We start from the raw sequence: 14527 nt of genomic DNA on the forward strand, positions 1-14527 counted from the left end.
ATTTGTTCATCAAAGTCATCATCTGTGTCATTTCTATCTAAGGCGCCGCTGCTAGACACATTATCACATGGATCCTTGTCCCTGAAGTATTTGCACATCTTCATACAATGCAGGCTGCTGGCCAAACATTTGCAGGATGGTGAGCATCTGCTCTTTGCACATGAACTGAAGGATTGATTGGGGAGCACATGGTATTTCACACACAGCTGACGTGGCCAGTCCATCCTGCAAGGCCCATCCATGCCTGTTACAGAAGGACAGCTTTGGATGTGCTTGATCATCCTGGAATCATTCCATTGCTTGATAATTTGACCTCTCGATAGCAGATATAAATGCTTCCGTTGTTGTAATTTTTCTCTGGATGCCTGCTTCTTGGAAACCATTCACCAACATAGCTCTGCAAGTGTTGTAATATTGGTCTTCAGATAGTAAACTCAGCATACGAATGCCTGCTGGATATTTATGATCTCAGTTTAAATGTCTTAGCCATTCTGAGCACCTTCAGAATGAGGAGAGAGTCTTCAGAAATTAAATCAAATGCTTTCGAGTAGGACAACTTGGTCTTTCAAGCCAACCTTCCATTAGTGCCACATCCTGAAAGGACTAGTAGTCCCATGGCACCTTAGTGACTAACAAAAATATAGAGGATCATGAGCTTTTGTGGGTAAAACCCACTTCTTCAGATGAACTGGGAAAGAGCATCTGGATGCAGTGTTATGCTCACCAGCCCCCAATGACTTTCATTGCTCTGTTTTCATGTTCTAAGGCTTTGCCTGAGCCAAGTGCACACACAGGACCTGGTAACATTTTAACAACCCAGTTTCTTTTTTTTAATTCTTCCCATAAGCCAAGGTCAGATTTTTCTACGCTGTTTATTTCAGTGAGATACCAGGCAATCCTCTAAAGTGAAAATGTTCTTCACAAAGTCTTCCAAAGCTGCAAGGTGCAAATTCCAGTTAGTGGTCCTGACAAATTAAACAAAGAGCAGCAGAGGCTCAATCATCTCCTGGTATTGCATGGCCACACAATCCTAAAAGTTGGCTTTTTCACTAGTTGAACCTGATTAAATTGCTTGTTCCATTTTGCGATGGTGCATCTCTGCAAGGTCCACAATAGGACAGAGAGTGGAATGTAGGCTGGGTATGTGGAACTGGTTTGTCAAGTCCAGTACACTTCAGAAAATAATTTCAAATGTATCGGTATGCTTTCCAAAGAGCACATGGGATTATGTTATATAATGTACAGTAGAATCTCTTGTGTAACAAACATCCTGGGGAATGAAGGTTGTAACTCTGAACACAACATTATGATTGTTCTTTCCAAAGTTTACAACTGAACATTAACTTAATACCACTTTGAAACTTTAGTGTACAGAAGAAAAATGCTTCTTTCCCCTTTATTTTTTAGTCATTTTACACAGTACTGTACTGTATTTTGTTTTTCTTTTTGTGTCTTCTGTTGCCTGAATGTGTGCATTTGGTTCATGAGGTGTGTAACTGGTCAGTTTGTAGTTCTAGTGTTCATAACTCTGAGGTTCTACTGTGCTTGTGTACCAATGTGCGTCCCATTTGTGGATGACTTCCAGTAATTTCTAGGAATGCTGACATCTTTACCATTGCCTTATAACTCTTTTGGCATGATAAACAAAGCTGATAATCAATACCAATAAACTACTTTTTTAATGATGGCAACTCAACTTGAAGAACTCCTTCCACTTATGGTAATCTGCAACATTAAAAAAATTTACTGGGTATCATATACTAAGTATTAACTAGCACAGTAGTGTCAATCAATGGCCACATTTTAACCAGCTTACTTTTACCTCTGGTGAGAGCTGCATGCTTGACATGTCTCTGTTAAAAACCCAGCCTTTATACATTTTCTTGAATAACTGTTCTAGGTCTGGTGTCAATGTCTTGTGGGATAAACAGCTTTGAATGATACCTAGTTATGAATCTGTAGATTTTTGCAAATCAAATGATATCTCCCCTGCCTTTCTATTGCCCATGGAATCATGCATGCTCACAGACTGAAAGAGCCAAATCCAAAGCCCTCTGAAGTCAATAAGAAAGTCTTTTTTTAAATCAGTGGGCACTGGATCAGACACAAAGTGGACCACTACTCTGACACTGCAATATGGCATTATTAGCTCCTCTATTTATTGCTGCATTGATTTCCAGATCAAATATGCTGAGTTACTAATTTTAAAAATATCTTTTTCTAGCTGCCTCCACTGGAAACTCCATCTGGCATCTGAGGGGTTCTTTCTACCTTTCACGTCCTTAACAATAAGGATTCTGCAATCAGGACATGGCTAATAATTCTGCTAATGGAGTGTGAACCAAAAGAGCATTAAACTCCCTCTCCCTCTGAGTAAAGGATAGCCAAAAATTATTTTAGTCAGTAAATAGCAGCTAATATCCAGAGGGAGCAGAGCTACTAAGTAAGAAGGGGCCATAGTCACTTTGCAGAATAAAACCACACCTTAAGGTCAGATCCTCCTCCTTTGCTCTGTTCTACTAGAGAAAATATAACAGATAGGAACATGATTAATTGAAACAGATTTATCCAACTTTAAAGGCTTTCACCTTTTCTAGCTATATTTTTCTCCTTCAGCTTTTTTATTCCTTTCCCCTCTTCGGCTATGTGTACACTGCAGACTTTTGCTGGCAGAGACTATGCTAATTGTGGTGTTTTAGATGCTGCTTGTAATTATTAGAACTGGGAGCACTGGCTGTTGGGAATCTGGAAGCACAGGAAACAGGAAGGAGGGGGAAGGAGATGGGCCAGGCCTGAGTGAGAGCTACAGAGGGAAGCAGCAGCAGCTTTGTAAAGAGCTTTCACCTTTGGTAAATAAAGGCCTGTTGAAGTTTGTTACTACCTTGCTTGCATGATACAACACTAATGAAGCGCTCAAAAAAGGAGGTATAAGGATCTTGCTCAAAACAGACCTGTCAACACAGCTTGTTTTTGCACAAAAATCTCTTGCACAAAAAGCATCGGCAAAGAATATGCAAATGACAGCACGACAAATGCTAATAAGCGCTTAATTAGCATACTCTCTGCCGGCAAAAGCCTGCAGTGTAGACATAGCCGAATTCCATCTCTCACTTCCATTTTCTCTTCCCCTTCTCACAACTGATTATTTATTTCTGTGTTTCCAATTCCCTTTTCTTCTTCTTTAGATCCCCATCTACTTTCTAATCTAATAACCTATTTCCATAGGGTCTAATTCAGACCTTGATTATCCAGATAGATATAGAAGAAGACCCTAAGCATTTATCCCTATGCTCATCACTTTGTCAGAGTACATAACAAAAATGTATCACCGCAGTATAAAGGCCTAAATGTGGTCTAGTTTGATACCTTCTTCAACCTAAAGAAATGTGTTGCTCCATATAACATAACATACTCTTTAACCATGTACAAAAATTATCAGTGTGAAAAAACAAGAGATGAATTGTATACATATTACAAAAAAAGAAACACTTGGCTTGTACAGAAAAAACACTTCAAAAATATTATGCAATGTTGTGTCACCTCCATACCAGAAAGAAAAGAAAGTGAACGAGTAGCACAGCAACTCATACTTTTTGTAATTACATAGCAAAACTGGCTTCCTTCTTGTCAGATGACAAGCTGATCCACATTCTAATCTCTTGTGCAAATCCGTGAATTACAAGAGGACAGAGTTCCCCTAAACTGTGCCCCAGGAGTGGATCAAAGATATTTCTAATCCATTCTGAGCTATTCTTTTTATGTGACAAATCTGAGGATCTGTCCCTCCCAGACCAGGTTTTGAAATAAACTGCTAAACTAAACAGCAATAAGTCACTAAAAACAGATGGCATTCGCCCAAGAATTCTGAAGGAACTCAAATGTCAAATTGCAGAATTACTAACTGTGGTTTGTCATCTATCCTTTAAATCAGCTTCTGTACCAAATGATTAGAAGATAGTTAATGTAACACCAGTTTTTAAAAAGGGCTCCAGAGGTGATCCTGCTAATCAAGCTAGTTGAAACTATAGTAAAGAACAGAATTGTCAGACACGTAAGGGAATATAATTTGTTTGGGGATAGTCAATATGAATTTTGGAAAGGGAAATCATGCCTCATTAATTTACTAGAACTCTTTTGGGGAGAGTCAACAAGCATATTGGTAAACAGAATCCAGTGGATATAGTGTACTTAGATTTCCAGAAAGCCTTTGACAAGGTCCCTCACCAAAAACTCTTAAGCAAACTAGTCATGGGATAAGAAGGAAGGTGTCTCATGAACTGATAAGTGGTTAAAAGTTAGGAAACAAAGGGTAGGTGTAAACTGTCAGTTTTCAAAATGGAAAAAGGTAACTAGTGTTGTCCATCAGAGGTCTATACCAGGACAATCTGGTATATTCATAACTGATCTAGAAAAGGAGGTAATCAGTGAGGTGGCAAAATTAGCAGATGATACAAAATTGCTCAAAAGAGTTAAATCCATAGCAGATTGTGAAAAACTTCATAAGAGTCTCACAAAACTGGGTGAGTGGGCAACAAAATGGCAGATGAAATTCAGTGTTGAGATCGGAAGTAATGCACATTGGAAAACATAATCCCAACTTTACATATACAGTACAATGATGGGATCTAAATTAGCTGTTACCATTCAAGAAAGAGATCCTAGAGTCCTTGTGGATAGTTCTCTGAAAACATTCACTCAATGTGCAGCAGCAAATAGAATGTTGGGAATCATTAAGAATAGTGATAGAAATGTAGCCGTGTTAGTCTGGTGTAGCTGAAACAAAATACAGGACTATGTAGCACTTTAAAGTCTTTAAAGTGCTACATAGTCCTGTATTGGGAATCATTAAGACAGAAAATATCGTCTTGCCTCTTTATAAATCCATGATACAGGTACACCCACATCCTGAATACTGCATGCAGAAGTAGTAGCCTGATCTCAAAAAAGATATATTGAAAAGGTTGAGAAAAGGGTACAATGTCGCTGAACATTTTTAAGAGTGGGGTTTCTGATGTCCCCTTCTACACTAGTCCTCCTCCCTCCTCACAGCTGAGACAGGGAGCAAAGATCTGTCATGCAGGGCCAGCAGCCAGGATCCAGGGCTAGCAGTAGAGATCACCAGCATGCAGGGCCAAAGCAGAGCGCCCAGCACACAAGGCCGGCAGCTGGCACCCCATACCTGGAGCCAGCAGAAGAGTCCCTGGAGTACAGGGCGGACAGCAAAGCCCAGGGTGCATTGGACAGCAGGCAGGATCCTGGGTGTAGAGCTAACAGTCAACCCCCCAGAGTGCGGGGCAGCAGCTGGGTCACTGGGCTCTAGGTTAGCAGCCCAAGGGTGCTGCAATAAACCTCACATCCCTAGTCCCCATGCCTATGAAAGGGCAACAAAAATGGTTATAGAACTGACATATGAGGAGAGCTTAGTAAGACTGGGACTTTTCAGTTTGGAAAAGAGATGACTAAAGGAGAATATGATAGAGGTCTATAAAATACTGACTAATGTGGAGAAAGTAAATAAGGAAAAGTTACTTCTTCCCATAACACAAGAAGCAGGAGGCACCAATTGAATGTAATAGGCAGCAGGCTTAAAATAAACAAAAGAAATGCACAGTCAGCCTGTGGAACTCTTGGCCAGAGGATGTTGTGAAGGTCAAGACTTGTAACAGGGTTCAAAAAAGAGCTCACTTAAATTCATAGAGGTTAGGTCCATCAATAGCTATTAGCCAGGATGGGTAGGAATGGTGTCCCTAGCCTCTGTTGGCCAGAAGCTGGGAAATGAGGAGGGATCACTTAATGATTACCTACAGGCAGTCCCCGGGTTACGTACAAGATAGGGACTATAGGTTTGTTCTTAAGTTGAATTTGTATGTAAGTCGGAACTGGCTCCAGATTCAGCCGCTGCTACTGAAACTGACCAGGGGCTGACTACAGGAACCTGGAGGCAGAATTGCTCTGCCCCCAGCTTCCTGGAATCAGCCACTGATCAGTTTCAACAGCGGGTGAATCTCAAGCCTGGGACAGAACAGCTGGGCTGCCTGGTAGGTCCCTGCAGGACCAACCCGGCAGCACCCCAGCTGCTCTACCCCAGGGTCCACAACAAAAGCCTGGTCTGCTGGGGTGGGAGGGGCGCACTAGCTGCGCCTCCCCCCCCCCCAGCAGACCAGGGACACGGGGAGCAAAGCCGCAGCGGCGGCGGGGTGCCGTGCCTCTGAGGCTTTGCTGTGGCAAAGCCGGGGAGGCGTGGGACCCCGCTGCCGCTGCGGCTTTGCTCCCGGTGCCTCTGGTCTGCTGGGGACCGTCTCCAGCAGACCAGGGACACCGGGAGCAAAGCCGCAGTGGCGGCGGAGTCCCGCACCTCCCCGGCTTTGCCAGAGCAAAGCCTCAGAGGCGCGGGACCCCTCCACCTCCCCGGCTTTGCTCCAGGTGTCCCTGGTCTGCTGGAGATGGTCCCCAGCAGACCAGGGGCACCCGGAGCAGCTTTTCTTGCCCCTGAGGTCGAGGTGGCAGGACCGCTGCTCTCTGGGCGGTCCCGCTGCCTGTGAGCTCCGGGGCGAGAAAGCCCCGTTCGTAAGTGCGGATCCGACATAAATTGGATCCGCGTAACTCGGGGACTGCCTATATTCTTTTCATTCCCCCTGGGTCATCTGGCATTGGCCAATGTCAGAAGACAGGATACTGGGCAAGATGTACCTTTGGTCTCACCCATTATGGCCGTTCTTATGTTCTTAATCACAACACATATAGAAGTCAGCATATATGAACAAAAACAGCAATAAACAATGTAATGAATTGGATCCCAGGAACAACCAAATACAGAATTTTTTTAATTACCTTATTTCCTCTTTTTCCTGTAAAAAATCTTGCTAACAATCTTTTGCAGACACCTCTGTGTATCTCCCAGTGAATTTTAATGTTTCCCTTTTAATCTTTTCAGTAATTTCAGGGAATAAAATTTTAACCTTTGACTCCAATCTCTCACACTATTCAGGGTGTTCCAGCTTTTTCCACTTTGCTCCTTTTCCCCAGATGCCTTCTCATTGCACCACACACCTGACTAGTGTGGTTAGCAACATTTCAGTTTTCACACTTGGACTCATTATCTGACTCCAAAAACTCTTGGTTGTCCAACAGCACCAAACACTTACTGTCTCAGGGACCTTCTACACTGCACTCTTAGCTTGAAATAAGCTACACAATTTGAGCTATGCAAATTGTGTAACTTATTTTGTTTTAATTTTGAAATAGCTTATTTCAAAAATAATAGCGTGCTATTCTGAAACATCCCTTAATCCTCATGGAGCAAGATTTACAGAGACATCAGAACAGCGTGCCTGTTATTTCAAAAGCTATTTTGAAATAACAGGCACGCTGTCAAGACCCAGAAAACACTATTTTAGGATACCGGAAGTATCCTGAAATAGTGTCGTTGTCTAGATGTACCCTAACTGGCCATCAGTTTCCCCAAGACTGGGTGCCCAAAGGGAAGAGAGTGGAAAGAGAAAAAACTTCTTGTAGCAGGATTCTCTGAGACTTTATGGTGACTAAACAAAAGAAAGGAGAGAGTGGGGTGCAACTAGTTTCTGGTTTTCATTTGAAAGGTAAATTTCCCTATTAGAAAAGCTAAAAATATGTGTCTTGAAGGAAAACTGAAATTCTGGAGAAAAATAACGCAATCTGAGAAAATCTGCAGTCAAGCCCCAAGGAACTGGATTTATAGTGCCTGAGATTTTGTGTTTATAGGTGGAAAATCTTATGGTTGTTGACATCTCGAGTAATATATGTTTTTGAGTTATGCTGGGGATGGGAGGGAAAAGGTGATTTTTGCAAACATTGGTTTGATACAACAGGAAGGCAACAAACTCTTGTCAAAATTAACATGGCGAGTTCTTGAAATGACTGCAGGGTGTCTAAGGAATGATTTCATCATGGAGTCCATGGATTCTAGCTACTGCATTCATTTTACATTCCTGTCTACTTCTGAATTGGTGACAAGGTGATACAAATTATGAATCATTTCTTGTAGCCTCTCTCCTTTGTCTCAAACATGAATACATGTTTTTCTTTCTCTCACTTCAAATGAAATGGTATCTTATTTCTGATGCCTACGTCTTCAAAACCACTCCAACTTCTTTGTTTCTGTACAGTGGAGCAGAAGATATGTCTGGTGCAGTTTCTCCATAACTGGCACTTAAATTGTATAGCTCTTTTGGAAGTGTAGTGTATCTTATGTGTAATCATGGTTTTCATTTTAGCAGTGAGCCACTATTGCCTGGTCCAAAGCATCTAGATACCTTCAACAGCCCAAAAAGTTTGCCAGTACCTTATAATGACTAACATTACCCGTCCTGTTGTGATGGCTGACGTACATATGGCCCCCTCCTTTCCCATTGTTCCTAGGAGGTAGGGAGGTTTGGACCAGCTTGAGCTGTAGGCCTCCTCCCTCCCCGCTGCTCTGGGACTGGGGAGGCTGAAGTCATGTGGCCTCCTCCCGCCACACTGCTCCCAGGGACAAGGAGGCTTGGTCTGTATGGCCTATTCCCTCCATGCTGCTCCCAGGGTCAGGGAGGGGAGCTGAGACCATGCATCCTCTTCCTTCCCTGCTCCTCCAGGGATTCTGGGGCACATGCATGCTCTTCTCCTCCCTGTGGTGTTGCTGGCCATGCGCATGTGGCCTCCTCCCTCCCCACTGCTCCCGGGACTAGAGAGGCTCAGGTGGTACAGCCTCTTCCCTCCCCGCTGTTCCAGGAATGCAGGGATGCATGCATGCACGCGCTCTTCCGCATGCACTCAGCACACTGCTCCTCCTCCTCCCATCCCCATGGTGGGGGTGGGGCCTCAACAGAGGGGAGGGGCTGAAGGCGGGGGTGGGGTCCTGCCTCCCCTTAGAAACTTCTCCAGTCTTCTCAGATGTTGTGTGTGACAGATGGCATGACAGACGCCTCTCCTTTTATAATAGTATAGATTTCATGTCTATGGCTCATTGATTTTACAATTGATTTAAAAAAAACATATTACTTATATGGTGTTTATGCAGGGTGCATCCTTGCACTATGAAAACTAGTTTCTACTCAAAAAGCTGATACAAATGAAAAAGAGAAATAGGTTTCAGTTGTTATGGGAACCATTACTCGGTGCTTTCATTTCACTTTAGTCAGGAACAGATCATCCCTCCTATATATTTTCAAATGGGGAGTGGAGAGGAATATCTGTTGTGAGGAGATTTTATGTGAGTTTCTTCAGTGTATCCAATTTATCCTCTTCAGTAAAATTGTCATCAAAAGAAACACGCACATCATCTCCACCTGTGCATTAAGCATTTTTTCCCTTTGTGGGGCTTCTAATCTTCAGCTACTTCCTCAGAAATTATAGATGCCCTCTGAGCCTTGTACCTTCTGGGATTTTATTGGTTGGTCTCCTTCCTTCTTTGCCTTTTCTGCTTCACTTTCATGACTCCTCTCCCACTCCCATCTGTGCTGCTGCTCCTCTCCACAGCTTTTGCCTGAAGCAATACACCTGGCCTGAAACTGATGCACGCCTAGTCAGTTTCACAGTCTTGGCATAGTAAAAGGACTGTAGGCATGTATTGCAAAATGCACTCAATGAATGGCCAGCCCTGGTCATTCCCTATAGTTTGAGTGTATGTGTATGTACCCCTCTCTCCAATATTTTCAAGAGTTACTAGTATTTTTGAGTTACTCAGATTTCTTGCTCTCAATTTGTGTTATCTTTTCAGAAGTACTGGGTAACGAGCTGGGTGTGTTTGACTGAAACTCAACTCTGTTAGCAGATGATGATGGAGTGGGGAAAATGTTACAGGTGTTTTACTGAACTCTCTATTGCAGATAAACACTAACTCAATTGGGTATTAAGAAGATGGCTCTCTAGAGATGACAGAGGCTATAGGAACTTGGGGAGCAGCCAAGCCTAGAGAAAAGGATGTGGCTGGATTTTGTATTTCTGCAGGAGTTATTTTGGTGGATAAACTCAAACTGCAGGAAGATGGGTAAAGTGCTGAGCTGCTAAGACTACTGAAAATATGTTCTTATCACTTTTGTTCTGCTGCTACTACTTCTGCTGTCAGTGGAGGAATCTCGTTGTAAGGGACAGCTATGCCTGCACAAACACTGCAATTGTTTGTAACTTATAATTGTTGTATAAGATAATATTTAAATTATGAAGAGACTGTTGGGATACTTGCAGTCTTCGACCAGCCTTAAGCCCCACTAAATTTGAATTTCCTGACCTTTGAACATTTGTATGCTCAAACATAACCTCCTCAGTATTGCAGTGGGCCTAGGATATGGTGATGGAATCAGTGGAAGAATGTTTGTGTATGCATATACACAAACCCCGGTGAGAGCCACTCGCAAAGTGCCGGTGAATGGGGCACTTGGAGCAACCAGCTGAAATCTACTCACCACAGGCAAGTAGATTCAGCGGTTTGTTGAGCCCTGCATATATGTATATGTATATACTTATTCATTGTTGCCCAATACGGATGTTTCATGCAGGGAAAGGTCAGGAAATTCAAATTTCGTGGGGTTTAAGACTGGCCAAGGATTGCAAGTATCCCACCAATCTCCAACACAGTCTCTTCACAATTTAAATATTATCTTACACAACAATCTCCTAGCTACCTCCGGGACATCACTGACTTCCTGAGGAAACTTCAAAACATTAGTAATCTACCTGAAAATACCATCCTGGCCACTATGGACGTAGAAGCCCTTTACACCAACATTCCACATGAAGATGGATTACAGGCCATCAGGAACACCATCCCTGAGAAGAGCACTGCACACCTGATTACAGAGTTCTGCAACTTTGTCCTCACCCACAACTACTTCCAATTCAGAGACAATCTGTATCTCCAAGTCAGCGGCACAGCCATGGGCACTCACATGGCACCACAATATGACAACATCTTTATGGATGACCTTGAACAACGTTTCCTCTACTCTCACCCCCTAACACCCATACTTTACTTACGCTACATCGACGACATCTTCATCATATGGACCCACAGAAAAGAGACTCTTGAATTTCACAAGGATTTCAACAACTTCCACCCCACCATCAACCTCAGCCTGGACCAGTCCACACATGAAATCCACTTCCTGGACACTACAGTACAGTTAAATAATGGACAAATTTCCACCACCCTATTCCGGAAACCCACCGACCGCTACACTTACCTTCATGCCTCCAGCTTCCATCCCAGACAGCTTTCTCGATCTATTGTATACATCCACACCCTAAGATACAACCGGATTTGCTCCAATTCCACAAACAGAGACAAACACCTACAGGATCTATATAGAGCATTCCCAAACCTGAAATACCGCCTGGAGAAGTTAATAAAACAGATTGGCAAAGCCAAAAAAGTACCCAGAAAGTACCTACTTCAAGACAGACCCAAAAGAGAAAATAACAGAATTCCACTTGTTGTTACCTATAATCCACAACTCAGACCCCTCCAGTGCATTATACACAATCGTCTTGGAAAATGATCCCTCACTCTCAGTGGCCTTGGGAGAAAAGTCTATTCTCGCTTACAGACAATCCCCCAACCTGAAACAAATTCTTTCCGGTAACCATGACACACAACCACATCATAAGTATCCAGGAACTCAGCCCTGCAACCAACCACGGTGCCAACTCTGCCCACATATCTATACAAACGAATTCATCACTGGAGCCAACAATATAAGTGACCAAATCAAAAGGTCATTTGACTACACATCCAGTAATTTGATTTATGCCATCAATATATATTGGACAAACTGGACAGTCCCTATGGGAAAGAATCAATGGACACATAAAGGGAACACTTTAATCTTCCTGATCACTGTTTAAAAGATCTTCAAGTGGCTGTCTTATTACAAACCAATTCTACTAGCCAAATACACAGTGAGGAGTTGGAATTACAATTCATCTGCAAGTTCAATTCTCATGCTAAAGGCCTCAATCATGATGTGGGATGATTGGGACACTATCAACCTAACATTCAATGAAGGTGCAAACAGCCCTTTATGTAGATTCCTGTGTTAGGAAGGGTACTATATATTGACTTTGATTCTTATCTGGTTCCTTTTAACTAACCAATCTTCAGGTGCTCACTGATTCTCAGTTCTGCCTTCCTGTTTTTCCCTTTGATATTTCCATACCCTCTACTCCTTGTTTCCCGCCCCCCTCCTTTTTTTCCTTCCCCACCTTCTCCCCTCTTTATTTTAGATTTGCACATCCTAAACTCAAAACTCTGGTCATCTGAAGAAGTGGGCTGTGCCCATGAAAGCTCATGATATCATCTACATGTTTTGTTAGTCTATAAAGTGCTACCAGACCATTTGTTGTTTTTTAATTTTATCCTGTACAGACTAATTCAGCTACCCCCTGAAGCGTCTGAACAATCTCAAAAGCAGTGATGACGCTCTCTTTCTGCAACACCATCTAACTGCTAGACATTGCATGATAAGATCTGCAAAAGACAGTATTTTGTCATCACAAAATTTCCCAGGAAACAAATATACAGAGATTGTAACATTGTAAAGTCACACTCATATACCATATTGGGTGAGATGTCATCACAGTAAAACTATGCAATCAGGTCACCAAAGGGATGGCCTGGTACTGTGAAGTTATTAGTACTATGGAGGTGAGTGGGGAAGAAATATAAAACTATCATCACTTTTGAAATTGCCAACTGTGGCAATTGATTCCAACAGAAATGTATAATTACCAAATGTTATTCAGAGTGCAACAATTAATTTAATGCAGTCAGATAGATAGATAGATAGATAGATAGATAGATAGACCTAACTGTCTATCTATTACAGAATCTAACTCAGTAAGTCATATACATTAGACCATATCTGAACTGGACATAATTAGGAAACAGTTCCAAATGCTCTGGCAACCCATGAAATCCTGTAATGGTTTTCTTTTTCTCTCCTCACCTTGGGAAAGTCCCTTTATTTTGCATACATGGATGAAAAATAATGATCAATTCTGTTTAAAATGTCCAGGCAAAATATGCTAACTCCCAAACCCTACTCAGTACCTGCTGCAGGCGTGACAGCTGCGGAATGCCCCTCTATCTATGCAGTTGCCTGCAGATTTTTCCACTTTTTTGTTTACATTTTGAGTGGTTTAACAGACCCTCCTTCTTTTTCTCCCAACAGTGATTCTGAAGCAGCCCCTCACACTGACCCCTGTGGGCTGGTCCCACACAAGTACATCCAGCTGCAGTGAGAGCCCCATGCAGGCAAACACACCGAGCTGATGGTGCCAACAACTTCCTCATAGCTGGGGGGGTCAGAGGAGACAACCATCACGGCGACCCTTCCCTTCTCCTCCCCCCCGCCCATCTGGGGCAGCTCTCATGGCTGACCCAGCCCGGGATTCCTATGCCTGCTCGCCATCCCCACAATGCAGAGCCATTCCTGCCTTCCCAGCCGCGCGGGAAAGGAGGCTACGGGCCAGCGGGAGGGAGCGGCAGCTGGGTAACAGCTGGGCCAGCAATGGGCTGGCTGCCCGAAGCCCGGGGGGTCGCGCTGCCCCTTACCCGAGGCTCTGCAGCTCCTCGAGCACTTCCTCGTCTTGCCCCTCGCTGGGAAGCCCCTTGGGTCGGCTCATCTTCTTGCCTCCTCCCGGCTCTGTTCTTCCCATCCGCCCTACCTGCGGCTTGCGCCCCACGCCTGGGGACCGCGCTCCGGACTGGGTGGCAGGCGGGGCTCCCCGCCCCGCCCCGTCCCTCGCTCGGCAGCCGCGCGGACGCTCGCCCAGCGCAGCAACCTGCTGTCTGGAGAGCGAGGCCGAAGAGGAAGTGAGAGCGAGTCCCTCCCTGCGCCCAGCCCGCCTGCCCCAGGCGCAGACACAAGGGAGCGCTGGCCCCCGGTTAGCGCAGCGCATCACCTCCTGACCAGCGCGCGCGCTGCGCTGGATGGAAGCCAGGCTGGGGCCCCGGCTCAGGCTGAGGAGATGGAGGAAGGGGTTGTGTGTAGGGGCAAGCCTAGGCGCGCGCACACAGCCCAACAGCCTTTCTTGGGACTCCCCACCTCACAGGGGCATGGGGGAGAGTTTCCTGGCAATGGTCCATAATTTTATGGCTGGAGACCTAGTCTGGCTTTCCTTCCAGCCTCTCTCCAGAAGCTCAGCAAGGGCAGTCTACACAGCAGCATTATTTTGGAATAACTGAGCGTATCCCAAAATAACAGGATACGGCTACACTACACAGTTTTTCCAAGATAGCAAAGGTATCCTGGAAAAACTGTTCTGCGTTCAGGGAACCCGTTTGCTCTTCTGTGTTTTTGGGGGGAGAGCAAACGCGCTCTTTCAGAAGCCCCTGTATTCTTCATTGCACAAGGAATAAGGGGGCTTTTGAAAGAGGGTTTTTTCTAACATTTGGCCTAGTCTAGACGGGCCAAATGTCAGCAAAGCCTCTTCCGACGAAAGAATCGAAAAAAGCTACGCAAAATGCAATATGCATTTTGCGTAGCTTTTTTAGAAAAAAAAGCAGCAGTATAGT

At 44.1% G+C, this 14527-nt stretch overlaps 1 protein-coding gene across 3 annotated transcripts in view; it reads right to left on the reverse strand.

Moving 5' to 3' along the window:
• The window catches only part of DAPP1 (dual adaptor of phosphotyrosine and 3-phosphoinositides 1), a 54751-nt gene extending 40897 nt beyond the window's left edge, over positions 1–13854 (reverse strand). The window contains exon 1 of one of the 3 annotated variants that reach the window (XM_089778061.1): positions 13565–13854. In XM_089778061.1, the coding sequence (XP_089634187.1) occupies positions 13565–13668 (104 nt within the window). In that variant the 5' untranslated portion in view covers positions 13669–13854. The remainder of the gene's footprint in view (positions 1–13564) is intronic. The other 2 variants (XM_089778060.1, XM_006133781.5) reach the window with 2 other exon arrangements.
• Between the last annotated feature and the right edge of the window lie 673 nt (positions 13855–14527).

The sequence above is a fragment of the Pelodiscus sinensis genome, chromosome 4, assembly GCF_052426305.1.
Source record: "Pelodiscus sinensis isolate ZL-2025 chromosome 4, ASM5242630v1, whole genome shotgun sequence".
Taxonomy (NCBI): Eukaryota; Metazoa; Chordata; order Testudines; family Trionychidae; genus Pelodiscus; species Pelodiscus sinensis.